This window comes from Camelus bactrianus, chromosome 26, assembly GCF_048773025.1.
Source record: "Camelus bactrianus isolate YW-2024 breed Bactrian camel chromosome 26, ASM4877302v1, whole genome shotgun sequence".
NCBI lineage: Eukaryota > Metazoa > Chordata > Mammalia > Artiodactyla > Camelidae > Camelus > Camelus bactrianus.
In genome coordinates, this window is record NC_133564.1 from 20805258 (window position 1) to 20833251 (window position 27994).

Here is a 27994-nt window from a genome sequence, read left to right on the forward strand (position 1 = left end):
CAGTACCATACTGTTTTGATTACTCTAGCTTTATAGTGTACTCTAAAGTCAGTGAACATGATTACTCCAGCTCTTTTCTTTTTTCTCAAGATTATTTTGGCTTTTCAGGGTCTTTTGTGTTTCCATATAAATTTTAAAATTATTTTTTCTGGTTCTGTGAAAAATGCCATTGTCTTGTCTTGTTCCTGATCAGAAAAGCCCTATAATTTTTAAAGACATTTAATTAGTAGTTAAGAGTCTTCTCACAAGAGGAACTATTTATAGATCTATTCTGTCAAATTCTACTAAACATTTTAGAAAGAAGTAAACCAATTATACTCAAAATCTGCTAGAAAATACGAAAGGAGAAAACACTTACCATCTGATTCTATGAAGTCAACATTACTCTGATACCAGAACCGAAGAACACTACAAAGAAAGAAAACTACAGACTAATACTTTTCATAAACCTAATCTTAAAATTCCTAACAAAATATTAGCAAATTTAATCCAGATGTATAAATAAGAAGGATGTGCTTCATGACCCAGTGGAGTTTATCCTAAGAATACAAGTATGATTTCAGTTTCAAAAATTAATATAATTTGTAAGATTAATAGGCTAAAATGAAAACCCATATATCCATATCAATACATACAAAACAAGGCTTTTGATAAATTTTATCACCTGTTCACACTAAATTTTTTCACCTAAATTAGGCTAGAAAAGAATTACTTTAAGCTCATAAAGGACAATTAGAAACAAAAATAAGCAAACAAAACTTTCACTGAGTGCATATTTAATGGTGAAAGACTGAATCCTTTACCCCTAAGTTCAATAGCAGGGCTAGGATGTCCATCCTTACCACTTCTATTCAATATCATACTAGAGGTCATGTCTAGTAAAGTATGGCAATAAGGAAGTAAAATTCATATACATTGGAAAGCAAAGGATCTTTATTTACAGAACATATAATTATTTGTAGAAGAAATTTTGTAAAAACATGCAAAAACTAAGAGAACTATTAATGAAAGCAAGATTTTAGAATACAAAATCAATATACAAATGTTGATTGCATTTTTATATACTAGCAATGAACAATCTGAAATGGAAATTAAAAATACTATTTACAATGCATCAAAAATGTGAAATACTGAGAGAAGATATTAAACAGAGGTTGCACAAAACCTGTGCACTGAAAACTGTACAACATTCCTGAGAGAAGTTTTTAAAGACCTAAATAAATCATTTGTGATACATACTGTGCTTGTGGGTCAGGAGACTTGATACTGTTTTGTTCTGACCTAATTATCAATGACCTCTTCATAGTATGCCAGGTGTCAATTAACCTGGCAATAATTATACATGTATTAATTATATAGAAATACTTAGAATAATAGTAACATTAATATTTATGTAATATTTAAGTTTGCAAAAGGCCTTTACATGTTTTCTGATTTGATTAGACACAAACTACGGTTGAATGAAAGCTATCATAACTACATACTTGAACAAATGAATTAATGGATGCCATCACTGTTTAGAAACCAGTAAATAGAAATTAATCATTTAGGTTACTATTATTTTAACATAAGCTCAGATAATGTTTAGTGTAATCTAATACACTCCAGATCTATTACTGCTCAAAAGTAAACAAAGGAACAGAAATCAGAAGGTCCAGTCTCTACTCTTCAAAACACCTCAGTAATTAAACAGGAATGAGAATAATGGTCATTGGAGAACTCTAATAAATAAGAGAACACATTGGGTTTTTTTCTTTCTTTTTTTTTTTTTTTTTTTTTTTACCTGAAATAAAATTTCCCATTTCTATCAGTAATACCAGTGGGACTTTATTTTAAAAATTAAGAATGAAAAATCCATAGCAAACACAATCTTAATATACTATCCTTTGTCTTTAATTCATATATGTAAGTTTAGCATTCACTCAAATAATTTTTACACTATTATCTCAGTTTTTATCTTTTGTATCCTGAATCACTTTTTCTTACTAGCATCAATTGATTACATTCTTTTCATGGCCCCTGTTCAATGAAATGCAGAGTAAATTTAGAAGTTCCTGCCTATGTTGCTGAATAATAAATTCTCATTGATGAGTCTACATTGATGATGGTGTGTGATCCATTAGGTTTTCTCATTAGCTAAGTGATTTCCCACACACAACCCTCCCCAGCACGTGTCATCTAAATCCATGCCTCAGCTAATTTGCAAATCACTACATATTCTAAACCTTTAGGTCATTTACAAACTGTCAAACCTCAAATACCGAAGAAAGTCTACTGTCCCTTTTCTTATGCGGGCCAGCCTTCTCTTGACCTTCGGATTCTTTCTATCACTGGATAAAGGTTACAAAGTAAACTTCTTAGACATGCAAACTTACAGAGCATATGTTTGAGGGCACCTCATTTTGCTATCTTTGGAAAGACAAGAGGAATATATGTGGGCTCTAGTGACCCATAATGAGTAATAGGTAAAACAAATTCAGCAGTGACTCTGCAGGCAAAAAAAAAATTCAGAAAGAAGTTAAAGAAAGAAAGAAAGAAGTTCAGTATCATAACAATAGGAAATTTTACTGCATGTTACACATGGATATTTAGAAAGGGAAGAGTTATAAAGATGATGAACATTCCTTTCTAGTATGGCTTTTCAAATTAGTAGAGAAAGAATAAACCAGTTAAAGAGGGGTAGTGGCATATCTGAGTAATATTTGGGAAAGAAAAGCTAGATCCTTCCTGTACACCAACAAAGAATAGAAAACAAATATTTTTTTAAAAAATAGAATAAGTGTTAGTTAACAAATTTTGTTACTTAATTTTGATGTATAATGAATATATAGGAAAGTAGAGTTGTCCTTTAGTATGTATGGGGGATTGGCTCCAGGACCCCTTATAAATAACAAAATCCTTGGATACTCAAGTCCCTTATATAAAATAGCATAATATTTGCATGTAGCCAGTGCACAACCTCCTGTACACTTTAAACCACCTCTAGATTACTTATAATACCTAACACAATATAAATCCTATGTAAACAGTTACTGATGTGTGGCAAATTCAAGTTTTGTTTTTTGGAACTTTCTGGAATTTTTTTTCCCCTGAATGCTTTTTATTCTTGGTTGGATGAATCTGTGGATGTGGAACCGGAAGCCACAGATTTGGAGAGCCATCTGTAGGGGGAAAAAAAAACATAGTATGTACAGTTTAATTAATTTTTATCAATTATTATTATTATTATCACCTATGGAACCACCCGTCAGATTCAGAAATGTATATTTACACCCTCTCAAAAGCCCACCATCTTCCTTTTGCCAATAAGAACTTCCCCAGAGGTACAGAGGTAACTACTAGTATGACTTTTGTGATAAATATGTATTTGTGATAAATACATATATACAGCTCTAGACTAGAGTTCAATTTTACCTGTTCAGAGTTTTATATGACTAAATCACATTGTATTATTTGAATAATCCTTAAAAAAAGTATATAGATAGATAGTTAGATATAAGATTAATCTGTGCTGTTTTCTACATCATTAGTTTGCCTGTTTTCATTGCTGAGTAATACAAACCACTGTAATAATACACTAAAACAGTAGTCCTCAAAATATGGTCTGCTGATCCCTTGGGTTCTTGAATCCCTTTTGGGGAGTCCACAAAGTCAGAGCTTTTTCATTATAATACCATGATGCTATTTGACTTTTTCACTCTGTTTCACTGGCATCAGTGTTACAAGGTCACAGGGAAGTAACGTTGCTGGTGTTTTTATGTGAGTTAAGGCAGTGAAACCAAACTGTCATGGTAGCCATCATAGTCTTCAGTGCCGCCCTTTCACAGAAACAAATGATCTGGCCAGTTTTACTAAAATGTACCCATCGTGAAGCCCTAAATGTTACTAATTTTTTTAAAAAACACTACACACTTTCAAAATATTCTGCATGATGAAATGAGAATATGTGAAGCACTTTGTCATATACCAAAATATGAAAGAAAAGTATTTGTGCAGTTGTTTACATTGTGAGCTAAACTAGCCACTTTTAAATGAAACACTAGTTTTACTAGAAAGAACAGCAGCAGACAAAATATGGTTATTCAGACTGGAGTATTTGACAGACATTTTCTCCAAAAAGAACAAAATGAGCTTACACTTCAAGGGTAAAGATTGAAACATATTGGTTACCAGTGATGTAGTTTATATTTTTAAGCAAAAATTTTGAAAATGTGAACCTGACAGATTTCCGGTACTTACTGACTTTTCTAATGGGATTAGTAGTGTTATTAAAAAATGTGATTTAAAAAAATATTGTATAAAGAAGCATATAAACATTTGGGAGATTTACATAATAAGCTATATTTTCTAAATGACTGTACATGACATTACAAATTCAAGTGAAGTAAAATGTCCATTCAAAGTTCAAGACAGGTCAATAATTTTTAATGGAACAGACTGTAAAATTTCATTATTATGGCTTAGATTCCATGCTGCAGTTAACTTTTAAAAAACTACTACTCATCAAATTTTGGTGTCATATCAACAGAGAATATTTTTTAAATATTTCTCATTTTTCCAATTATACATCTGTGTGAGACTGTATTTTCCTTTGTATACTTCAATTAAATATTTTATCAGTTGAATGCAGAAGCTGATACGAGAATCTATCTATCTTCTGATTAGTCAGACATTAAATTAAAAAGATGTACATTTTGTACAAATATAAAGCAATAACAGTCTTTCCTTCATGGGGAATACACTTATTTTTTAGTAAAATAAGATATTTATGATACTATGCAATGGATTTATTATTACCTTAAATACATTTTACATCTTCAATTTTAATTTCTAGTATGGTAAATGTTGATAGACATAACTCACATAAAAGCTCTTTGGGTCATCAATAACTTGTAGAAGTATAAAAGATTCCTGAGATAAAAAGTTTGGAGAACCAACACACCACAATATATATTAATTCTATTCTTAATAGACATTTGAGTTTATTCTAATTGAGGCTTTTACAAAAATGTATATTTGAATACAAGGGTTATATGTCTCTTAGTGCACATGAGCAGGAACTTCTCTGAGGTATTTTCATGGTTGATTGTCAGTCTGGCTACAGACTGCCCAGATTAAACATTATTTCTGAGTGTGTCTGTGAGAGTGTTTCTGGATGAGATTAGCATTTTAACTGTATACTCAGTCAAGTAAATGGCCCTACCTGATGTGTCCATTGGGCATCATCCAATCCATTGAAGGCCTGAATAGAACAAGTGGCAGAAATGTTCTAGCTCCATCAATGAGGCAGGGGAAAAGGGCTGACTTCCTCTTTCCTCTACCAGGATTTCCACAGTGGCTTCCCTGCTTCTCAACCCTTCAGACTCAGACTGAATTACACCATTGGCTCTCCCGGGTCCCCAGCTCACAGATGGCAGATCATGGGACTTCTCAGCCTCCATCATCACGTGAGCCAATTCCTCATAACAAATCAAGCAGTCTCTCTCTCTCTCTCTCTCTCTCTGTATATATCTCCCACTAGTTCTATTTCTCTGGAGTACCCTGACTAAAACAGAAATATACTTAGAAATAAAATTACTGAAATATTGTATCTTCTATTAACTAGATAATTATATATATAAGTATATATGTATAATTCATATAATCTGGATATCAGATTTTTTTCACATTAGGTATGCTACAAATGTATTCTCCCACACTAAAATTTTTATTTTCATTGTCCATTGTCATAAAACATTGTTTATATGATACTGAGTTGGGAAAGATTCATTTTAAAAAGTCATGAAATAAAACCATAAAAGATTGATATATCTGACTACATAAAAAGTTTTTAAAATGATATTATAAAATAGCATCAACAAACATAACCAAAATGCAAAAATGAAAAAAGGAAATAATTATAATACTCGGAAAACCAAGAATCATTATCCTTGGTACAGAAATACTAATAAAATCAATAAGGATAAAAAGAAAACAAACTTCTATTCAAGAGACTACATGATGGACAAGTAATAGATAAAATGAATGTAAGTAACCAGTGCACTGAGAACATAGGTTAACCTCTAACCCTCATCCTAGCCCTCACACTAGCCCTAATCCTAGCCCTAGCCCTAGCCCTAACCTTACCTTTACCCTAATCCTAACCCTAAACCTTACCCTAACACTAACCCTAAATCTAAACCTCTAGCCCTCTTCCAAGCCCTAATCCTAGACCTAAAGCTAACCCTAACCCTTACCCTGACCCTAGCTCTAATCATAGCCCTAACCATAAACCTTACCCTAACCCTCTAACCCTCGTCCTAGCTCTCACCCTAGCCTAATCCTAGCACTAACCCTAATCCTTATCCTAACCCTAACCCTAGCCCTAATCCTAGCCTTAACCCTAACCCTAACCTCTAACCCTCTTCCTAGCCCTGATCCTAGCCCTAATCATAGCCCTAACCCTAACCCTAAACACTAACCCTAATCCTAACCCTTACACTAACCCTAAACACTAACCCTAGCCCTAACCTTAATCCTAAACCTAAACCTAACCCTTACCCTAAACACTAACCCTAGCCCTAATCCTAACACTCAACCTTACCATAGCACTCACACTAGCCCTAACACTAACCCTAACCCTAGCCCTAAGTTTAGCCCCAACCTTAGTCCTAACCCTAGCCTTAATCCACTGTTTTGATAAACTGAATTTTATTTTTGAAATAAAAATATTTTTATCTTCCATGCTATTTAATTAAGAATCCCATGTATAATAATAAGTAAATTACCATAAGAAAATAAAAATGTTTAGTTCCTGGAATACATTGAGGATTCTATCATGCCTTTCTTAAGTAAATAACTCCATGTATCTTTATTGTATATCTTTTTACTAGCTGATTTAAACTCTATCATTAAAGGTCTCACCTTGCTTATTGTATGAATATAGCAAGAGATTTGGGTGCAAAGTGTTTATTTTGAGATGTAAATATAATCATCTCAGTAACCAATTTTCTAACAATTCTTAATCTGCCTCAGCTAGTAGATATATTAAAATGTAAGAAATAGAGTGTTTTGGGTATAGGGTTTGGAGCCAGGCTGGAATATTTGATATGCCCATGTCTGCCACAGTAAAAACAAAATAAAATGCCAAATAAACAAGCAAAATCTCTTCCATATGATGTAAAAACAGCCAGGCAAGACTGTTCCTTTTGGCTAAGATCAATGCATGTGAATTCTTGTGTAAATTTATTGTAAGCATGATGACAGATGGGAAAGAACTCATTTAAATTAAAAAAAAAAAAACAAAGTTTGCCTTGCAAAGGAATTTTCTTAAGATAGTTTGTATTCATGTCTAAATGGTAGAAGACTCAAGATTAAGCCGTTTCTATTACAAAGAAAAACGCAGTTTTGAGCAGTTTCCGTGAGTTCCATTTCCTCATTTTTCTGCATCCTCCTTCTCTTTGAACTATTATTCAAAAGGTGATGTTGCTTTGTGTCCTTTGTGGGGTTTCTTCACTTTGGCTGATGATAAAAAGTTGCCATTTCTCTTGCCCCTATTACCATGTTCGTTGTTCTCCTTGGTTGGGAGCTTTCTGGATGACGTCCTAGTCCTGCAGAGAGCTGCAGGACTGCATCAGATCTGCTCAGGCATCTGAGCCTCATTAACAACGTTCTAACTATTCTTTCATCACAAATATGGCAAATTAAGGTGTTTACCTCTAAGTCTCTAAGGATTGAGTGAATATTTTTAAATGGATCATAACTGAAGATCACAAAGCATATCTCATATTCGTATGACATATCTAATGAAGAGAAATAGAATATGACCAATTTTTATGTAAAAATTCATTTATTCATACTGCCCATGATTCATTAGAGATAGTAAGCCATTTATAATGTCACCATTGAGATCGTGTAAACTATTGAACTTAGAACTCTTAACAACTGAATTGGGAAAAATAGAAAACGTCCTAGGCAATGGTGATTAGCCAGAGAAGAATAAATCAGTATTCTTGGGACTATCTGGTTTCTCTACAATGACTTCTACTTTGTTATCATCACTATTGTCATAGGAGGAACTCTGACTAATGTCAGCAGCAAAAAAATACAGCCAAAGACTATCTGGTCCCTCACAGAATTAGTGGGAAGATTGGAAAACCCAGCTTGAGAGGTAAAGTAGGCTGAGCACACAGGCCCAAACCACCTTCAGTCAAGGACGATGCTTGTAGCATCACCAGCACGGGATTCTTGATAAGAAACCTTTCTCTGAACTCTCATTCCTACCATTGCTATGAATTGTTTCTTACCTATCCTAAGATTTTGTCTTGTTTTCTCAGGACTCAGAATTCAGGCAGGATTGAGTCACTGGCATGGCCTGAGTCACAGCCTGCACTCCAGGTATCAAGGGGAAGAAGACAAAGCTCTTTGAGCTTCTCTCAAAAGATACGTACTCACAATGGGGAATCAGCCAGCAACAAAAAGGGTCTCTAACGCTGCTGAGTCAACTTTTTGGACCCACTTCGGTCATCACGATCATATTCACAAGGAGTACAGTGCTGCAAAGAATGGTCAGTTAATGAACAATTTGGGTTCTAATTCAGACTTGGTCCTTTACCATCCTCATGAAACCATCCTCATGATTTTGGCTTAAGGAAGTTCTCTGAGCCTTTGTTTTCTTAGTTTTGAACTAGAATAATATTATTCTGTTTAGAATATAAGGTTGTTATAAGGAATAAAATGAGATAGCACATGTAATATTTCTTTCATTTTTTTCCATTCAAAAATGTGTAAGATCTACTAAGTGTGAGACCAAAAAAAAAAAAAAAAGTAATGATGTATGCCCTAAAAATATCTTGAATATTATTATTAACATTTTTAAATCAAAAATACGTTGAGAATATGCATGTTCTTATTTGTTATTCTATTTGAAAAGCAGGTGAAGAGTCAAACAACACTATGTTAAATAAGAAATTTAAGGAGAACAGAAAATTGATGCTAGAGTATTCCCAGCACCTGCCCCTTCTCCTCTTCTGAGCGATATTCCTTATCCTAATTCAGCCATTTTGGGGGCAAGAGTTGGCATTCTTATAAAACCCCACCTCCAGGGAAAAGTCTAGTGGATGGGTCTCTCATCAAATTTAACCAATCAGAGCCCATTCCTGAAGCCTTTAAACTTGGAATCGTTTATAAAATACGCTCCTTGATCAGAAGCAATGCTGTGTGGGATCCATCAGTTTTGAATAAGGGATCCCCTGCATCTGTTGACCGGTGCTGGGAAAAACAGGAAAGGCAAATTCACATCCTAAGCAAGTGTTTGTTCCAGTGAGGACTGAACATTCCTCCCTGAAGAGGCCATATTAGGAGGTTTCAGTGTCTGCCTCCACTGCTGAAATCTTGGAAACTCGTTAGCGACATCCAGATTGTCCTCGTTGAGAGAAAGCCCATGTGGCCCAGGTCAGGAGTCATTTCCATCTCTGTTGCAAGGTTCCTTTGCATATGTGAGCCTAGGGGAAGAAACTGGCTGACTTTCATCAGAGAACGTCATTTTGTCAGATTGTTAGTTCTCCATGGTGCATGCCCTCTAGTGGACTTTATCTGGGAAATGAGTGTTTTCACACTTGCCCGTTCTGAAAATTTCATTCACATACCCCCAGAATCGCAGGTTTACAACATTAATATTTGATTGTGCCCTGATCTTACTAATTCTCCCAACGACACAGTATTGCTTTTTACTGTCCTGGTGGGGAGGGGTAAGTTCAGTGGCTTCTATTTTCAGCCTTTCCACCATAAGAGCTTTTGCTCGATAGATCAGGAAACCAGTAAGAATTCTGCCGAGTGTTAAATATATCTATTCTTAGTAACATTTTGTAGTTGGTGAAATACGGGTCTGTAGTCCCTTAGGATCCACTATGAGATGGACTTGCGCCAAGACAGGCCATAAGTGCATGAAATGGCATGAGTTCTGAGCCTCTACTTAACAGCCACCAGTAAATCACCTTGGTATATATTACTGCCTTAGGGCCCTCTGGAGATGGTATCAAAAGAGGTTTATGATACAGTCCTTGTTAATAAACAGAGTTGTTTTCCCAGAACCCCTGTATCGAAGTCCTAACCCCTAGTACCTGACTGCTGGCCACCTCGTGCTTTTTTATTCCAGCCACGCTGGCCTTGCTTTGGTGTGTGGTGCTCTTCACATTTCTGTCTTTTTCAGGCATTTGGATGCACTCTTTTCTCCATCCCAGATAGTCTTTCTCCCTTTTCAGCAATTCAGTTTCCACTCCCTCTTCAGATGGTGAGTTTTTCTGAGCTGTCAGACCACATCGATGTTCACTATTGCTTTTTGCCTCACCATGGAACACCACCCTGTTCTTACCGTCCCGTCTTACCGTCCCATGCCCACGGGGGGTGCCGGGAATTACATTGCTCACAGTTACCTCCCCGTTACAGTTCCTGGTGAGAGTTGGCTAAGCAGTGGTGCTTTGGAGAGATTTGGAAGACGAAAGAGGAAGCCCTTTATTCTCCGAAAGCCAGTGCAGGCCTCTCAAACAGCAAGAGACAGGTTTGAGCTTTGGAAGCACTCCTGGAAAGCAGCGGCAGCAGCTTCTGAAGGTATGGGAGGAACGGAGATGTACAGATGAGGAACTGAGCATGTTCACAGACACTAAGCATCCATGTGGCTTCGTGGAAGAACACCACAGAATGTAGATTCTGGTTTATGCCCTGTCCTGGGCCAGGTGACTCTAGATAATTTTTTTTTGAAGAATCTTTAAGTTCTCTCATTTTAAAATGAAGTGTTTTGCTATGAGGAAAAAAGACTCTGGTATGTATGAAGTTGCCGTGAGGTGGGGATGGTCAGTGGGCCGCGATTCTCTGAGCCGTAGTATAAAGTCCTGTTCTCTTTTTCAGCCCCTAGACTGACATCTCATAAAGATTCCAGGGGACTTCTGGGTAAGAATCTGCTTAATGATTTTTGCTCAGGCTTCAACTAATTGACACTTGGACCACTTTTAAGCTTCTTTAAACCACGTAAGTCTGTCGCTTTAATTCTGAAGCCAGACTTCCCTAAATTCAGAGCAAAGTGCATTCGTGTTTTTAAAAACAGCACTTAAAAATGAGTTGGCATTTCCTTTTTTTCTTAACTGGCACTTTGGGGCCTCTTTAATAAGACATGAATCACAAGGAAGGGTGAATGGGTCCTGTTGCCCTGGGGAGACGGCCAAACTTGCAAGGGACTTAGTCACTGTACCCTCTGCCCCCTCCACTTCCCTGACTATTCAAGGAGTGTGTGATTTTGTGGGGCTTGGCTCCTCTTTCTGGACGTTTAGTGTGACTTTTTATTTTTTGTAGAAAACTGGAGGTGATCTATCAGGTGTAGGAACTGAGGTACATAGGCCTGTTCGTGTGAAGTTTTCTGATAGCCTGGCTAGGAGTTGAGCTGTGTTTCATATTTGCTGGAGCTGGAGCTGTCACAGACTAAAATGTCCTCCAGTGTCCCTTTTTTTTGACTCCTCTGTAGTTTTGGGGTTTCTCTAGAAACTTCCCTTAAAAAAAAGAACTCTGCAGCTCCTCCAGCTGTAGCGGTCACGGGAACCCATGGATGAGGGTAAGGTGTGGGGGAGGGGAAGTGTTTCAGAACTGCTCAGTCCCAGTCTTCCTGGGTCCTCCTCCCTGGACTGTGACCCACACAGGGGTTTCTTCTCTGCCCCCTCCCCCTTAAGTTGGGTGGAAGGAAGCTGGAGTAGGGTCAGTGCCCCTCAGCTGCCTGGGTGCTGTAAGATTCTGATGAAGCCTTTCCCCTAGAGAGTAAGGCTTTATTATGGAGAATGAGCCAGGTGTATCTAAAAATGGTTACTCCCGCCTCCCTCTGCCGGAGGCGCCTGGGTGATTTTTCTTACCTCTTCACTGTAAGAACCTGGTGGGTTCCTTGGGCATAAAGCCCAAGGAAGTCTGGGGGTCTCCCTAAGGCAGCAGCCCCTAGGAGTCTCTCACTCACACATTGGCCCCCACTTAGACTCCAGCAATTCGTCAAAATCACGCTTTAAGTCTTCTCACCAGTTTATGATTCTGGTGGCTTCTGCTCCAGGTAAGCTGAATGCAGCTGTGAGTTTATGTATTTATCCTGCTAAATTTGGTTGGGTTTGCCCTGAGACCTCAGTTCTCTGATGGTTCCAGAAAAAGTCACTGATACTCAGGTTGTTCAACTTTTTTTCTTAATGTAGGGACTTCCAAGGTCTTTAGTTATTAGGATTGGAACTGGAGTCTCCCATGCACTTTCTTCTTTCTTTTAAAAACCAGCAGAATGGTAAAGTGCATTGTTTCTCCAAGGAAAATAAATATATTGGTCCCTCTACCTCACTGAGTGTTGAAATATTATTTTATTATAATTATATGTTAAATCACAGAGACATAGATTTAGACCTAAATTCTATAGGTCTATAGTTCTCAACCAACTTTTGGTTAGAAATATATTTTGCAAATACAAAATTGTAAATTAAGTTAAAAAACCCTACAAAAATTCTAAAATTTTAATCACCAGCATCGCCTTAGAATCGTGTGGCTGAGCAAGAAACTTTTTGATAAGATTAACAAAAGGAAGATATGCTGGACTTAGTCTGTTACGTATTTTTAAACTTGTATTTAAAACTTGTATTTATCTTACTATGTAATTATTATTTTGAGTTCAAAATATGAAAAAGCATTATCTTTGCAAATGTGTCACATAAATATATGGTATCATGTGCCTTGTAATGACCTGTTGCAATTTTAGACATTCAAAAGTGTAACTTAATGGGTGTAAAATATGTCTTCCTTTGAGTTCAGCTTGCACGTCTCTACCACAGTGAGCCTTGTGAGACTCAAGTCAGTTCTTCCAACCCATTTCTTTGATTCTGAAACTTTATTTGAATATTAGGCACAATATCATATAGTCTTTACTCAAGACAAATACATCTACAAGCAGCAAAAATGAAGTCATTGAAATCCTGTGGGCATAACTGATGGGAAAGCACCTATTTTGAAGATGTGGAACGTGCCCGTGTTAGTGGTTCATTTTCAATGTAGCATTTGTGATAGAGGCTCCTGAGAATACACATACTGTTCTCAGACTGAGGAAAACGTGATTTTGCCAAGTTTTGAAATCAGACTTCATCGGATTTGAATACCAGCTCTGATGACTATGGTCTTGACAAGTTTACTTACTATCTAAGCCTCAATATCTTAATCAGGAAAATGACCTGACAAAGTTGCTGTGAATTCAAATGAAACAATGAATGTCAAGACTAATTCCCTCCCCCTGTTCTCAATTTAGTTAATCATTAGCTTGACCTGAACATTTTCTACCGGATTGCCTGGTAAGGTATCTTACATATAGTAAGACCTAATAAATAATATCATATGATACATTATATGATATATACACATTCACAGAGGGCTTTTTTTTTTATTTTGAATGAATGGTTGGATTGCCTGAGGAATGTGGAAATAATCAAACAGAGAAGTGGTTAGTGTTGTGGAAGTAAAGATATTTACATAATATAGAGACATCCTAGAAATACATCCCACTCTGACAGAAATAAACCTCATTAGGATAGAATTTTGGAAAGTTGGTGTTTTAGCTTGTTATTTCCAGAGTCTGACTTTTCTAGTCATGTAGAATTAACAGGGGTATCCAAATTTAACAATCTACCAAGGATTTCTTGAACTCTAGATTTTTTTAAGACCCTCAAAGGGCCATATTCTATAAGATGTGTATGGAAACAATTATAAAAGAAATAGTGTGGCTTTGGATGTTAGTCTCCATTCGTCTTCACTAAGAATGTGGTGAACTAGTGTGCTTAGGGAATAGTCTCATGCTGGCCCCACCTGGGTCCGCTTCTGAAATCCATTACCCTGTCTAAAAGTGCCTGGCCAGAATTTGTGCTGTTTCAGCGCCCCTGTCACTAGTGCTGTTAGCCTGTGCAGTAACGACAATGGCTGTGTGATACTGCTTTCTTTCCAACACTGCATACTTCCTGCATTCTCTCTAGAAGGCATGTTTTCTGGGGATAGCGTTTTGTGGTGCCCGTGGGCATGGCGAGATCATTTTGTCCATATTTTGGTAGAACGTTTGACCCTTCCTATTTGGAGCACCAAAACATGTCCATGGAATATAAACTAAACACCTTTCCCCAGAAAAATCAGGAATTAGTTCTAAAAAACTTAGCTAATTAATGTAATGTTGTTTGGCTTTTTGTTTTTTTAACATGTGTCCTACTGGAACTTGAATGTGATTAAATAAATGAGGTTAAAAGGGTAAAACTCTGAGGGAGGTAGAAGATGAAGGCCATTCCTTTCCTCTGATCCCATGCTAAGACCCCTTCCCTCCACTATACTCCTGGGGAAATAAACAGCTTCTTAGGTGCTCAAAAGAGACCTGTAGATAATGCTAATAACATCAGTATAGACTGCTGAAGTGAGCAATATTGGATTACTACCTTTACTTAGTGAGTGTCTGTATCCTTTCCTCCTGTGTTTTGCATTTGAAGCTACAGATAAGGGCCACTGGAAAAAGATTAAGAAAAACAAATCACTTAAGTGTGAAGTCTTCCCTCAGTGTTACATAGTGCAAAAGAGATCTTGGGAATTAATGGAGGATAAGGAGATTACTAGAAGATAAATGATATGAGAATCTAGAAGGCAGACATATCTTATAAAAAGGAAGAGTCATCTGCTATATATTATGTACCCTGTTACAATCACTCCCATTTCTTTTTCATTTCACTTCTCTTTTTCTTTTGTAATGTCCTAGATAGGAAGAGGAATGAGTTATCTGACAAATTTAGATTTTGCAAACTTGTGCACTGAGGAGAGTACTATTGAAATACATTGTTAAGAAAGATTTTCAACACACAAATGTGTCATTTCCTTTCTTCATATGCCCTGCTGAAATATTATGTGATAAAGCTTTGAGGTTTCAGTTGTTAAGAGAGGGAAGTGGATAAATCAGTGCTGCCGTCTTTGGGACACACGGTAAAGAAAGTTCATTATAACAGTTTTCCCCAGTTGCTTCTGTTGAGTATATATGTCCACTCTGTGTCTTTTTGTGTGTTGATGTGTGTGTGTGTGTTTATGTGTGTATGTGAGATATGATATATATATATGTGTGTGTGTGTATGATCAATACTTTCTGGTAGAATTTTTTTAACCTACCATTAATAATTTGATTTGCCTGTTTGAATGATTAAAAAAAATAGAGCTTTCTGCTAGGTTTTCCATGAGTAAAAAAATGTGTATGTGTGCATAAATATATCTGTATATTTTGTACGTTGAATCAGCAAGAGGTTTTTTGTATATAATTGTGCATATTTGATTTAAGATTATTGCTTTATTTTTAAAATATGATTCAATGTATTTTAATGCATCTCATCTTCTTACTTGTCACGTAATACTTGTGACTTTAATCTAGTCCTTTTTATTACCTTTATTGCTCATGTAGCAAATATTGCCTGGGCAGTCACTGTGGGCACTTCACTGAGCTAGAAGTAGAGAAGGGATGCAAAAAATAAATAGAACTACCATGGGAATACAGGAGAAGCCAACATTCCTTCAAGGGGAGAAAGAATTATTTTTTAAAAATCTTCATGGAGATGCTAGAATTGAATTTAAGTGCATCTTGAAGAATGGTTACAATTTACACAGCATAGAACGGGGGTTAGCATTCTCCTTGGCCATGTGAGAGTAGTGCCAGAAAAGCCATAAAACCGAAATGATAAATGTTTTAGACAGTGATTAGAAGCTGATATTCTGGTGGTGCACGGCCTACATTCAAATCCCAGCTCCCCCACTGCCTCGCTGTGTAACGTTAACTGGTCACTTACACATTTTAGGTTTTGGTTTCTTCCAACCTTATAAAATGGAGAAAATACCTCATGGAGATGCTATGAGGATAAAGTAAAGAAAGTTCATATTTTTTAAAAAAATGATATTTTAAAATAATGTTACTTCATTTATTGGTGAATTGCTATATACTGGTCAATTAAAAATATTTTTAACCATCTTAATAATTTTTAAGTTGATATTATAACAATATTTTATGTATACATATATAAAGAATCTGCAGTCAAATAAATTAAAATATTTGCCAAAGGGCACATAGCTAGGAGAGGACACAGCCAACAGTCAAGCCTAGACCTCACATGAAAGAACTGACGCCCTTTCTCCTTCGCTACCAAAGGTGAGTGTCAGGGATAATATGTATGTTTCTGTTTCTTACCTTAAACCCTGGCATGGCTCTGTTCCTTACGTGGACAGCTGTTGGTTTCACAGACACGTTAATTTAATTTTCACTTCATATACATTTTTAACTGTTCACACAAAATCAGAGTTTTTGTTTTTAAATAATAAGGTTACAAAGTTATTGTTTACCCCAAATCTTAACAGTGAAATTAACATTGAGAGTTTGATGATAACTCTGAATAAGAAGTAGTCTTAGAAAAAGAATAGTCATTAAATATATGTTACATAAAAAAGTTTCATATCTAGATAGATATGATACCCTGGGGATGTATGAGCAATAGATATGAATAAACAAAACCCCAAAAAAATAAATAATAAAAAATTACATGGAAATATCCCTTCCACACTAAAAATTTAAAAATGAAAATGAAAGCTACTTTTGAGGTGTCATTTAACTCTTCTCAAAATCTAAATGGTTCCAAAATAAACCTGTTAGTGAATAGTGGTGAATTTGGTTTTAAACATGTATGTCTGAAATCTTTGTAAATGTGATGATCTTTTTAAAGAGCAGTCAGTCAGTAGATACTAAGAAGTTTAAGACAGTTTTCCTGTCACCTGGCCATTCAACATATGGTGAATTATCGTCAAGAAACATTTCAAAGGAAGAGAGCTAAATTATGAAAGTATTTACGACATCATCATCATCTATATCAGTAAAACATTGCCCTCTAAAGAAAAGGAAAATTTAAAAAAAATTATAGAAAAATGACTACATGAATAAGATATATATAAATTTGATAAATTATTATGCAGCCTGTCATTTTAAATTTGAAAAAATAATTTGAAGTATAAAAATATTGATATGATTTTAAGGGAAATGTATAAGACAAATGATACTGTACACTGTAGTGTCAATTATGTAGCATGAATATACTCAAATTTTTTCTTGTATTAGAGGGATAGAATGATAGAAATAGAGATTTTGTCCCAATTTATCATTGATAGTGTTATAATGTTTTTATAATAAAAACAGGAAAAATAGAGTATTGTTTCCAAAGAGAATAACACTGAAATTCTTTCATATGGTTTTTTTGTCGTAGCCTCTGTAAACTTTTCACCCACTTGGTGAAGAGCTGATATTGCAGAAATGTGTTTCACTTCTCATGAGAACATACTTCTGATAGATTAAACAAACTCAAAAGATTTCACAATTCTTTGTCAGTACGTTGATGTTTGGTAAGAAATTGTCATTTTCTGTGAAGTTACTTTTTCTCTTAACTTTGGAAAAGACATTGTAAGGCTCATTTGGATTGTCGTTTGTTCACAGGGGTATGTTCTCTAATATAACTGAAAATAATTACTCTGCTAGTCAGAGTAAGGGACTGAAGGACTATGGTTAAGTCTAACAAATGCCTTTGAGGCAAAAGTGGGAACTTGGTGGGGGAAATGATTTGTTTCAGTTTCCTATGTACACACAACTCAGAGAAAAACCTTTTATTTCCCAATGTGTAGCAGAAGGATTTTTTACATTTTGGAAATCTAGCTATCTTGCTAAATATTTTGTCTTTCATTTGTTTATGAAATTTCTTCTCAGATACTTATGTATGTGATGAACATCTAATAAGTGGCAGGAACTCTCTGGTCATTGAACCGAAGGGAGAAAAACTCCTGAATCATGGTTCTACCTTGGGTGAAAGGAGACAGACAGTAGACAAGGTACATAGGGAAATGTATTTCATGTTAGATGGTGATGAGTTTGGGTGGGAAAAATCAAGGCAGGAAGGAGAAGAGGAAGTGAAAGAGGTAGGTTGCAGTTTTAAATCTGATGCTGGAGAAAGGTCTGTCTGAGCAAGTGAGCAAGTGAGTCAGGACTTAGTGAGATGGGAAGGTGTTCATGGGTCTTGAGTAGAGGAGTCACGTGATCTGACTTACTTTGTAAGAGAAACACTCTAGAGGCTGTGTAGAGAATAAAGTGGAAGTAATAAGAAAGAAGCTGAGAGACCAAATGGGGAGCTATTAAAAGAGTCCAGGTGAGAATAATGACGAGGCAGGAGAGAGATGATGGGGAAACCAGGATGGCAGGAGGGGAGGTGATGGAAACCGTCAGTTTCCGTCTAGGGTCTGAAAACTAACTCACAGGATCTGATGGTAGATTGGGGTGTGGAGGATGAGAGAAAGTGGGGGACATGTGGGTCATGTTAGAAATTCAGGCTGTGATGTTGTTAGGCAGATGAATATACACGCCTGGAGTTAACGGGCAGTCTGGGCGGGAGATAAAGATGGGAGGGTCCTCAGAATTATAGACTGCTTTAAGCAGTGAGACTAGTGAGATGACCAAGGGGGTGAACAAATCTAAAAAGAGGACAAGAACTGAGACCAGACGCACTACAATGTTACTAGTTCAGGAGAGGAGGAGGGATAAACAGGGAAAAATAACCCCGTCCTCCATGCATGATCTCAGTATCATCTGCAGTATCTCTTCTCAACAGAAAAGCATGAGCAGGACCAGATTTCTGGTATATTCTCACCCTTAGTTCCTGCTCATTCTTCAAAACTCTGATCAAGCGTCATCTTTTCTACGTCCTCACCTTGACTACACACTTTCCCAAGAGTTAATCGTTCCTTTTTGGACTATGCCTGTGCTTTGTGGGTGTATATATTGCACTGGTTTTTCATGGAGATTTTAATCTTCCATTATGAGTGCATAGGATCTTTGGTGGTTGAGAGTGTTCTATACATATTGACTCAGACATCCCAGAGGCTTGCACGGTGCTTGACATCATGCCACATAGCAGGGGTTTGTTGGACTAGCCTACATGAAGGGACAGGTGTTTCCAAGTTAAAGTCATCGATTGTAAACATCACAATACTTGCCATCTATTTTTTTGTTTTTGTTTTTATGATGTAACATCTAGCATTCTAGAGCCACTTTAAGAAAAATGAGATTCTTTCTGTCTCCGAAGAAAATGTCTTTAAGCCAAGGAGGCCCTGTGGGTTCTGAATTGCAAATGCATTCGGAAGCTCAGGTGGAGCTTTTCTGAGCAAGTGTTAATTAAAGTAACGTTCATCCTGCTAGCTGTTGAGGCCAAGATTAGATCAGTGGGTTATCATTCTGGATTTGCTTTCTTTTCTCCTTAAAGTCATACAATGTTTAAGTTTTCTGTAAAAAAACATTCATATAGGCTATGACAGAGGTCTGTAATATGTATATTTAAAGAGCTAAACACACAAAGAGTGATTTGAAGGATAGCCTCAAAAACAATTTGAGGAATCTGTATGGTTGCTTAAGCTCATGAAGATACTATATTTTTTCCTTGAAAACAAATCTTTATCAAAGATGTGTTAACTGTCAGATTACTCAAGACCAATAGTGCAGAGAGAGGAAGAGAGAAAGTTGAAGAGCTGAAGAGTGGTTCTCAAAGGCGGATGGGTGTTTGGAAGTGTGCAAGGATGACGTTTTTGGATTTTTTGCAGGGGAAGCAGTGATATAATGATTAGGGGACATTGTTGACATTTAGTGGACGGCAGCCAGGGGTGATAAACATCCTCTACAAGGAAGACAATCCTTCACAAAACAGAATTGTCCCAACCAAAATGCTAGTAATGTTTCCTTGAGAATACAATAGCTGCTCACTGATTAGAACTGACAAAATGAACATGAGTGCTGATTAGGGACAGGCTGGCGTGAGTGGCAGTGTCTCAACAGCCTAGCATAATCACCTGACCCTAAGATTTGCTTCATGTTCAAGGAAAGTATCAAAAGAGTAAGAATGTAGAGAAAAATTATGGACAAAATTGAATTATGGACAAAATCCATTTACAAGTAAATTATCCATCAGAAGAAACAAACCTTTTTTGTCCCCTTATCTCCAAACATCCATCTTTAAAAAACAAACTATATGGGATGACTGTCTCACACAAAACAAATCAGATCATTCATCCAACGGATATTTATTAAAGATATTCCATATTCCAGGTTGTTTTCAGCTCTGGTAACATGATGCTGAACAACGCAGACATGGTGCCTACGCTTATGTAGCTCAGAGTCTAGAGAGATTTATCAGATTCAAAGCTTTCACCTCTTTTTTACAAAAAATATTCCCATCTAGAAGATTGAGTAATACGAGGTGTTTTCTTTGTATTTAAGTGAAAATAGAGTCATAATATCTCAACTATTAGAACCCAAGCCAAAGTCAAACACATGGAGATGGGGCCAGTTAGCAGACAGAGAGGAAAGGTTTCTAGGTATATGGCTGGGGTATCTAAGTGTATACTTTTGAGCCCAACCTTTATAAACTGAGTTCAAAGTTTAAAAGCCTTGCCACAGTCCCAATTCCTTTGAGCTATAGCTTTAAAGTGAATTTAGATAAGTTTCATTGTCACTTCATTTTAAAAAATTGTTCATCTGTTTTGCTTAGCCAGCAAAAAGCTGTCATCCAAGTCAAATAATAGGGTAAATTGAAAAGGGGGAAATGGCAGGAGAGTATGGATCTGAATTAACCATTTTGGTTTCCCATAATGGCCAGCGTTCCTGGATAATTGTTTATTTCTTTTACTTTACCTCTGCCTAAGAAAAGAGGAAGTAGGTCTATAACTTCCCTGTCTGCCCACTTTCTCCACAGTGGCTGAATCATTTAAACAACACACTCCTGGGTCAGTCAGATCAACAGGATTTACAAAAAAACTAAAACCAGTGCACAGAATGATGCATGTACAAACTGCAGATTGCAAAATAAAGAATCCCCTTGATAATATTTAAAAAAAAAATATTGATGGGAGTTCAGTCACATCCTTACTTGTCAATAAATACCTCTTCCCCAAAGCAGGATGAACGTTTGCATGTGAGTGATTGTCCTTCATTTTCTGGATGAGAGATGAATTTGGTGTCCTGGAGCTGCGCGTGCACTCAGTTAAAACTTCAGCTGTGCTAAATCCATAACTCAGCATTAGAGAAAATAAAAAATGATCAGAAGATGTTGGCTTCATGCTAAATTTATCAATCAAATGAATGGAGCTGTTTCCAAGAAAAAGTCACATAATTTCTTTTCACGGCAAATGTTCTTAAAATGCGGTCTTCAGACTGGCAGCAGCGGTAGTTCTAGAGAAGTTGTTGCAAATTCCTGCTCCTCACCCAAAATACCAGGAACACTGGGGGGTGAGGCCCATCAATCTGTTTTTAATTAAGGCTTTCAGATGATTCTGCTGCGTCTTAAAGAGACATAGACATGGATTGTGTGTGCCGTAGACTATGGATTGTGCTTTAAAAGGTACAAGGACGTATTTGAGAGCTGCCGATGTATGTAGTGAGGGAAGCCCTGAAAAAAAAATATACAAGAAAAAAAAAGTCATGAAAGGGAGAAAAAGGAAGAGGAAGACTCCATTTTCCCTGTGGTTCCTTGTCTAGTGACTAGACTTTATCTTCCTAAAGGGATAAACAGATGCCTTGGCAAAAGAATACTTGGCTCATGAAGCTCCCATAAAAGATCACAGGAAATATTTGTTCTAAATTTTGCATAACTATTTGTTCTATCCAGAACCTGTGACAAAAGATCACAGGAAATACTTGCTCCAACTTCTGCACTACTGTTTGTTTGAAGGGAAATTCTCTCTTTTTTTTTTTTTTTTCAGCTAAACAGTTGTTTTCTGCCACTTGGGAAAATATACATAAATATTTTAGCCAAGAAAGGAAAGTTCTCTCTCACTCTAAAAAAACACACACATGTAATCACAGGTACACGTTTGTACACAGAAAGATGCAGGAGTGGGTTCCATATAAGTCTTTCAATGTCAAAATGAAAATTTATGGCTGGGCATAATACGTTGCTATATAGGGCAGATTGTTATCCTTGTTCCCTTGCTAAAATTGGATTTTAATTATAAATATTAATTTGAAACGTTACACCAAAGGGCCCTAGCAATTCCATGTAATTAACATATTTTCCCCGTATTTGATAGAAGTATGGACCAGTGGGATAACTTTCTGGATCAGCAGGAGGACACTAAGAGCTGTACAGAGTCTGTGAGGTTTGATGCTCGCTCCATGACAGCTTTGCTTCCTCCGAGTAAGTACAAGGGTGGGGTGCCTGTGGGGACTGTCCTTAGACTTAGTGACACTATGTAAAATGATGATCTTGAGACTTAACCCTAAATGTGTGTATTCCATCTGCCAGGTTGGATTTCACACTTTGCTTGGCGGATGGAATACTTCATCTTGCTTGTATTGTGGTTGTTTCTTCTCTTTTTTTCCTCCTTTTCTTTATTTTTTCTTTACTTCTAATTTTTTTTTCTCCTTTTCCTTCCAATCCCTCATAGAACATTATTGAACAATGTCTAAACGTTTGTTTTTAGACAATGGGCCTACTATATGGTACAGGGAACTATATTCAATACCTTGTAATGGCCTATAATGAAAAGGAATATTTATGTATGTATAACTGAATCACTGTGCTGTACACTAGAAATTAACACAGCATTGTAAAGGGACTATACTTCAATAAAATAAATAAATACATACATACATAAACAAACATAAAAAATGAACTCTCATTTTAACTTAGGAGTTTACAACCTGAAAATAAAATTTCCTTCTTTTTTTATTAAGCAAAAAAACAATGGCCATTGGAAAGAAATTTCTAGTGGATGTTTTATTTACCTAATCAGAGAAATATCTTCCTCTGCTACTAAGATTCCCCTCTACATTGAGTTCTCTTTTCCACAATTGGCATCCCATTATGTGCTGTTCCATATAAACAAATACACTAAAATATTAATAAGTTTTAGAGCATCCAGAGGATGGGCTTTATTGCTCCATTTCAAAGTTTAATCAAAATGTGAATCATTTTGTTATTTCATTATTTTTGCATTGCATGCAAATCCTAAGAGGTCTCCAACTGCAAAATTATTGAGATGGAATTAGAGAAGAAAATTTGCATAATCATCACTGAAAATAACATTTCTCTTATCGAACTTAAAATCTAGGAAAAAAACCTTATAATTATGTAGTTACTTGAGGAATTTTACTTTCACCCAGAATATATTCCCATGTTAAAGAGAAGAGTAAAAGACATGTTTGGATATGTTGATGTGGTATCACTATTAAAACTTACCAACTGATGCCTGCAAATGAGACAAGTACAACTTGTAGAGGATAGTAGCTTTGTCTTGGATGTTTAGATAATGGAGAAAAGATCAAATGTTCGTAGTGATGCCTGTATTGACTTCTCCTGTGACTCTTTTTTGCTTCCTACTGAATAAATGAGAACCTATTTTTTTGTTGTTGTTCCCTTTTTATTCCAGTAGGTTTGATAGGAACAGTATAATTGGTGATTGCAAAAATTGTAATTAAGTAAGAAGAGTAAATTTTCTAACAGTAGTTTGGGCTTTTGCTTTTTTAGATCCTACAAACGGCCCAACCCTTCAAGAGAAGATGAAGTCTCTCAAAGCCGCACTGATCGCCCTTTACCTCCTCGTGTTCGTAGTGCTTGTTCCTATCTTCGGAATCATGGCAGGTACAGGATTCTAGAGTTCGGAGACTCAGCAACTCCTCCTGCAAATTAGTTACTGCAGGAGCAAAAAGAAACATTCCGTCTTTCATATGTGGGAGGGTCATAAGGGAAACTTCATCTCACAGAGCGCTCCTCAAATTAACTAAAAGAAAAAAGAGATTCTGCATAGTTGTTAAGTAAAACAATTTAAAAAGAAATAGCATAGCAAATGGATGTTTAAGATAAAAATAGAGATATGTGGAGGTAAGATGGAAAGAATTAGACCATTTCAAAAATGCTATTATCTATAGAGTCCTATATACTTCTGGGTGTGCATCATAAATTTTGTGATAGATATTCTAGTCATCAATGTGAAGGTATGAATATGATCATTTACATTAGCAATGCCTAAAATATAAAATCAAGCCAGTTATTCAGGAAAAACACTTCTACTCCTAATACTGAGAGCAGAAAGAAACATTCCTGTAAGTCTTCAAAAAGAGGAGACCTTGTAAAATAACAGCCTGTATACCTCAGTGAGATTCTTACAGACTATGTGGGCACATATTTCCTAAGGGTATTATTTAAAACACCTCTAAAAATAACCTGATAGCATCCTTTCAAATTAAAAAAAAAAAAAAAACAGAGCACTTTACTTGGTTTCTACATGATGTTTTTCAAGTACATATATTTTTGGAGAGTTTCACTTGAATTGGGGATAAATTTGAGAGTTTCTACAGGGGTGGATGGCTTAAAAATAACTCAAGAAGATCTGTAAATATTACTCCCCTCAGTAGCATTTTTGAGAGGTTGGCATTTGAATTTATATGCCTTGCAGCTCTCCTCCTCTCTGTGACTGACCAAACGTCCACACGTGTGATCTAACAAGAGACAGGCTGGGAGTAAGATATATTTGTATGTGCCTAGTCATCAGCTTAACAAGAAAATGCTCCTAACATAAGGCTAAACCTCCTTTACCAAGAGGCAACCTAAAGGAATAGTCTAAGTCAGAGCCAAAATTCTACTAAGAAAGAAATGATCATGAAAACAACAACTCTAACAATAGCTATCGTTTTTGAGCATTAACTCTGTTCAGGCGCTGGGCTATAAATTTCCTGCAGATTGTCTTAATACTTACCCTTGAGCAGATGCTTGCCTATCCTCGTCATTCAAAAATAGGAAACTGTTCAGTGGTAAAGCTGGAGTTCCCACCCACGGCTCCTGACTCCTAATCTCTGTGGGCTATTATCTCCCAGTGCAATTGGGTTTTTAGAACAAAATCTGGTCAGCCAATAAAAAACAAAACAAAACAGAGTTGCCATAATTTTAGCCAGGAAGGTATTTTCCATTTGTAAAAATGACTCCTATTTTGGCCATTAAAAACAAAATCAAAACCAACCAAAACCAAACTCAACCAAGCAACCAATCCAAGCAACCGCAGCCATCCAAGTAAAAGAACCTGATGTGTCTGTCATTAGACAACCGACTTCCTGATACACTGAGGTCACCTGTGTTGATTATTTACATGTTTATCTGTAATTAGAAATGCGTAAATAAAAGATGTTTTATTGTTTTTGATCATTAGCTATCAGATAATTAGAATTTGGGTAAAATTCAACACTTTTATACAAACTGTGGCCTGCAGAGCCAACCCCAGGATGTGCAACTTCTTTCTACTAGGCCCCTGCAGAATACAGACTGAAGTCTGGAAAGACTTCAAGGTTGTAACCAAGTTCAAAATCTGTAGGCTAGTAGAAAGTACTACCACAACAATACGTTTGTTCTAGGGTTGACAGTGATTGATCTGAAGTAGTTTTGTTTCCTAAAACAAATCTATTAAGATTGACAAAAAACTGAAACTGTTCAAATCTTATGAGTTCACATTAGCTCCCAAAGTCCAGAATTTGGAACATATCTCACTGTGTCTGTCATACTTGAATAATAAGCAATTGATAATCCATTTACAGCTGTAAGTTGTAGATCAGAATATTTTCCAAAAAGAAACTAAAATGCAATACATATCTCTACTTGATATCAGTAAATTTCAAATATAGACAAAAATGTATCCCTGAAATGATAGAAATTACTCGGCAAATATAAATCAGTAGATGAATTTAAATGTAGATGAAAACTCTAAAGTGTCTTTACACATTGAAAGATATTTCTTAAGTATAAAATCACCATGGTACCTTTTTTTAAGAAGCTGCTATTCACTATCATAGTATAACAACATATAATAAAGTCTCTGAACAATAAAATACAATCTAGGATTCATGTATATAAATCGTTACTGACGTACTGAAGATCCTTTAGCTCAAAATAATATAGAATTTTGGTAGGAGAAGGTATTACCAACATGAAAGAGTAAATGTGATCTGTAAAATTAAATATAACTCTCTCCCTAGGTCTTTGCACAAGCCATAAGATTTGTCTCCTTTCAAATATGAAATAAAAAAGACACAAAATGCCATCTCTCTGATGATAATGAAAGAAAGGAACATTTGAAAATAGAAACTCTGGCATTCTTTAGCTATATTGGTGATACAGAGTTAAACATTTTCAAAGAAAGTAAGCATGAGATTAGTTTTCATTCAGAAGTTGGGAAAACAAGCAAAATCTCTAAGCAAAATGTAGCCTTCATTGTCAACTCATGTTGAACTTGGTGTTAAGGAAAATCCCTTGGTAATGTGACGTTTTATCAAATCAGGTCTTCCCTTTCCATACTGTGAAAAGGTCTTATAAAAAAATATTGAATAATATGCAGAAGTCGTTATGATAGAGTACCAATTTAAAAAGTCATTTCTGAAAATAAATAAATAAATAAAAATAAATAAATAAAAAGTCATTTCTGAATTATATATAAAGTCTTATTTTTATAATAATAATAAGATGATAGTGGGAACAGAAATTTGACATGCATATACCATAATGTTAGCACTTAACCTGGAATGGTGAGATTAATGGTAAATTATTTTTCCTTATTACTTGTCTTTTCTAAATTTTCTGCTATGAGTATATATTTTCTAAGAAATAAAGAGGAGCCTTTTAAAAGCAGTATTTTTTTCAAGTTAAAAAAACTTAATTGTCCGATTTCCTGCTCTACTAAAAGTAAATCAGGCCTGAGTAAACTGAAAATGATGATTCTCTGCTAGTTTAGTGGTAAAATCAGGAAGATGAGCCAACAATTTATTCATACAGTGAATAACACTCCAACTTCTACTTTTACTCCATATTGTTTTTGTAAGATCATCATTTATCTTCATAATAACTAACACATTCAACATACTTACTTCAGACACTGTGTTAAACACTATCTCACTTCATCCTAACGGCAGACCTGAGGACCAGGACACAATGTACTTCATAATCTGTAGAATTTACTCTTACTGACAAAGTCAAATGCAATGGCCCAGAAGATTCATCTAAGCAGCAATTCAGAAAGAATGACTTAATCATGGAAGAAATTCTTATGTACAGTGGGAAAAGGAGACTGTTTCTCTCTCAGCAGTATGCCTTCCTTGGTTCATACATTGCATATTTAAAATAAATGCCTTATGTAGTAGAGCATTCAGAATGTTAGAATGGGATGGGATGGAATGATATGGGATGGAATGATATGGAATGGAATGGTGGATGCATTTAAGGATACAAGGCGTGACTCTATTTTTACTTAAATATGCAGCGCAGCTCCTGAAGTGGGAAATGAAGAATTGCACATTTGGTTCAATTAGTGCAAATGATGTGTATGCAAGTCTCGCAGGAAAAGGAAACGACAGTGAAGATGAAATAAGATTTCAAGAAGTCGTTACAGAACACATGAGCAACCTGGAGAAGAGAACCCAGTATCTTTCAGATAACCAAGCCAATTTCATAGATTCTGAGAATTTCCAAAATTTCAGTGTAGTGACTGATCAAAGATTTAATGATGTTTTTCTCCAGCTAAGTACCTTGGCTTCCTTCATCCAGGGACATGGAAATGCAATAAGTGAAATCTCCAATTCGTTGATAAGTCTGAACACCACATTGCTTGATTTGCAGCTTACTATTGAGACACTGAATGGCAAAGTCCAAGAGAATGCATTTAAACAACAAGAGGTAAGAGTTTTTGTATTGGAAGGTCACATGCTGGGATTGAATCCATTTGGATCCTGTCTCTGCAGATAGTTCGGGGGTGGTGGCAGTGGTGGGGAGAGTTGGAAACCCTGTTTCAACATTATCCTGCTTACCCTGATTCCCCTGGTAATTTTACTGGAAGGTTTCAAATGGATTTACCTAGTGCCTTTTCCAGGTTCCCAGCAAAAGGATAAGTTTGTGTTTTC

The 27994-nt window shown here is 36.0% G+C and overlaps 1 protein-coding gene and 1 long non-coding RNA gene across 6 annotated transcripts in view; both read left to right on the forward strand.

Moving 5' to 3' along the window:
- The window catches only part of LOC123616355 (uncharacterized), a 154385-nt gene extending 144638 nt beyond the window's left edge, over window positions 1-9747 (forward strand). The window contains exons 6-7 of the long non-coding RNA XR_012502489.1: window positions 5325-5447; window positions 8316-9747. This is a non-coding gene — a long non-coding RNA (uncharacterized LOC123616355). The remainder of the gene's footprint in view (window positions 1-5324; window positions 5448-8315) is intronic.
- A 699-nt stretch (window positions 9748-10446) lies between these two features.
- Window positions 10447-27994, forward strand: part of MSR1 (macrophage scavenger receptor 1) — a 66470-nt gene continuing 48922 nt past the window's right edge. The window contains exons 1-4 of one of the 5 annotated variants that reach the window (XM_045515448.2): window positions 10447-10587; window positions 22147-22253; window positions 23586-23699; window positions 27358-27770. In XM_045515448.2, coding sequence (XP_045371404.1) covers window positions 22151-22253; window positions 23586-23699; window positions 27358-27770 — 630 coding nt within the window. In that variant the 5' untranslated portion in view covers window positions 10447-10587; window positions 22147-22150. Of the gene's footprint in view, window positions 10588-14831; window positions 14986-16142; window positions 16190-22146; window positions 22254-23585; window positions 23700-27357; window positions 27771-27994 lie in introns of those variants that run through there. The other 4 variants (XM_010953251.3, XM_010953252.3, XM_045515449.2 and 1 more) reach the window with 4 other exon arrangements.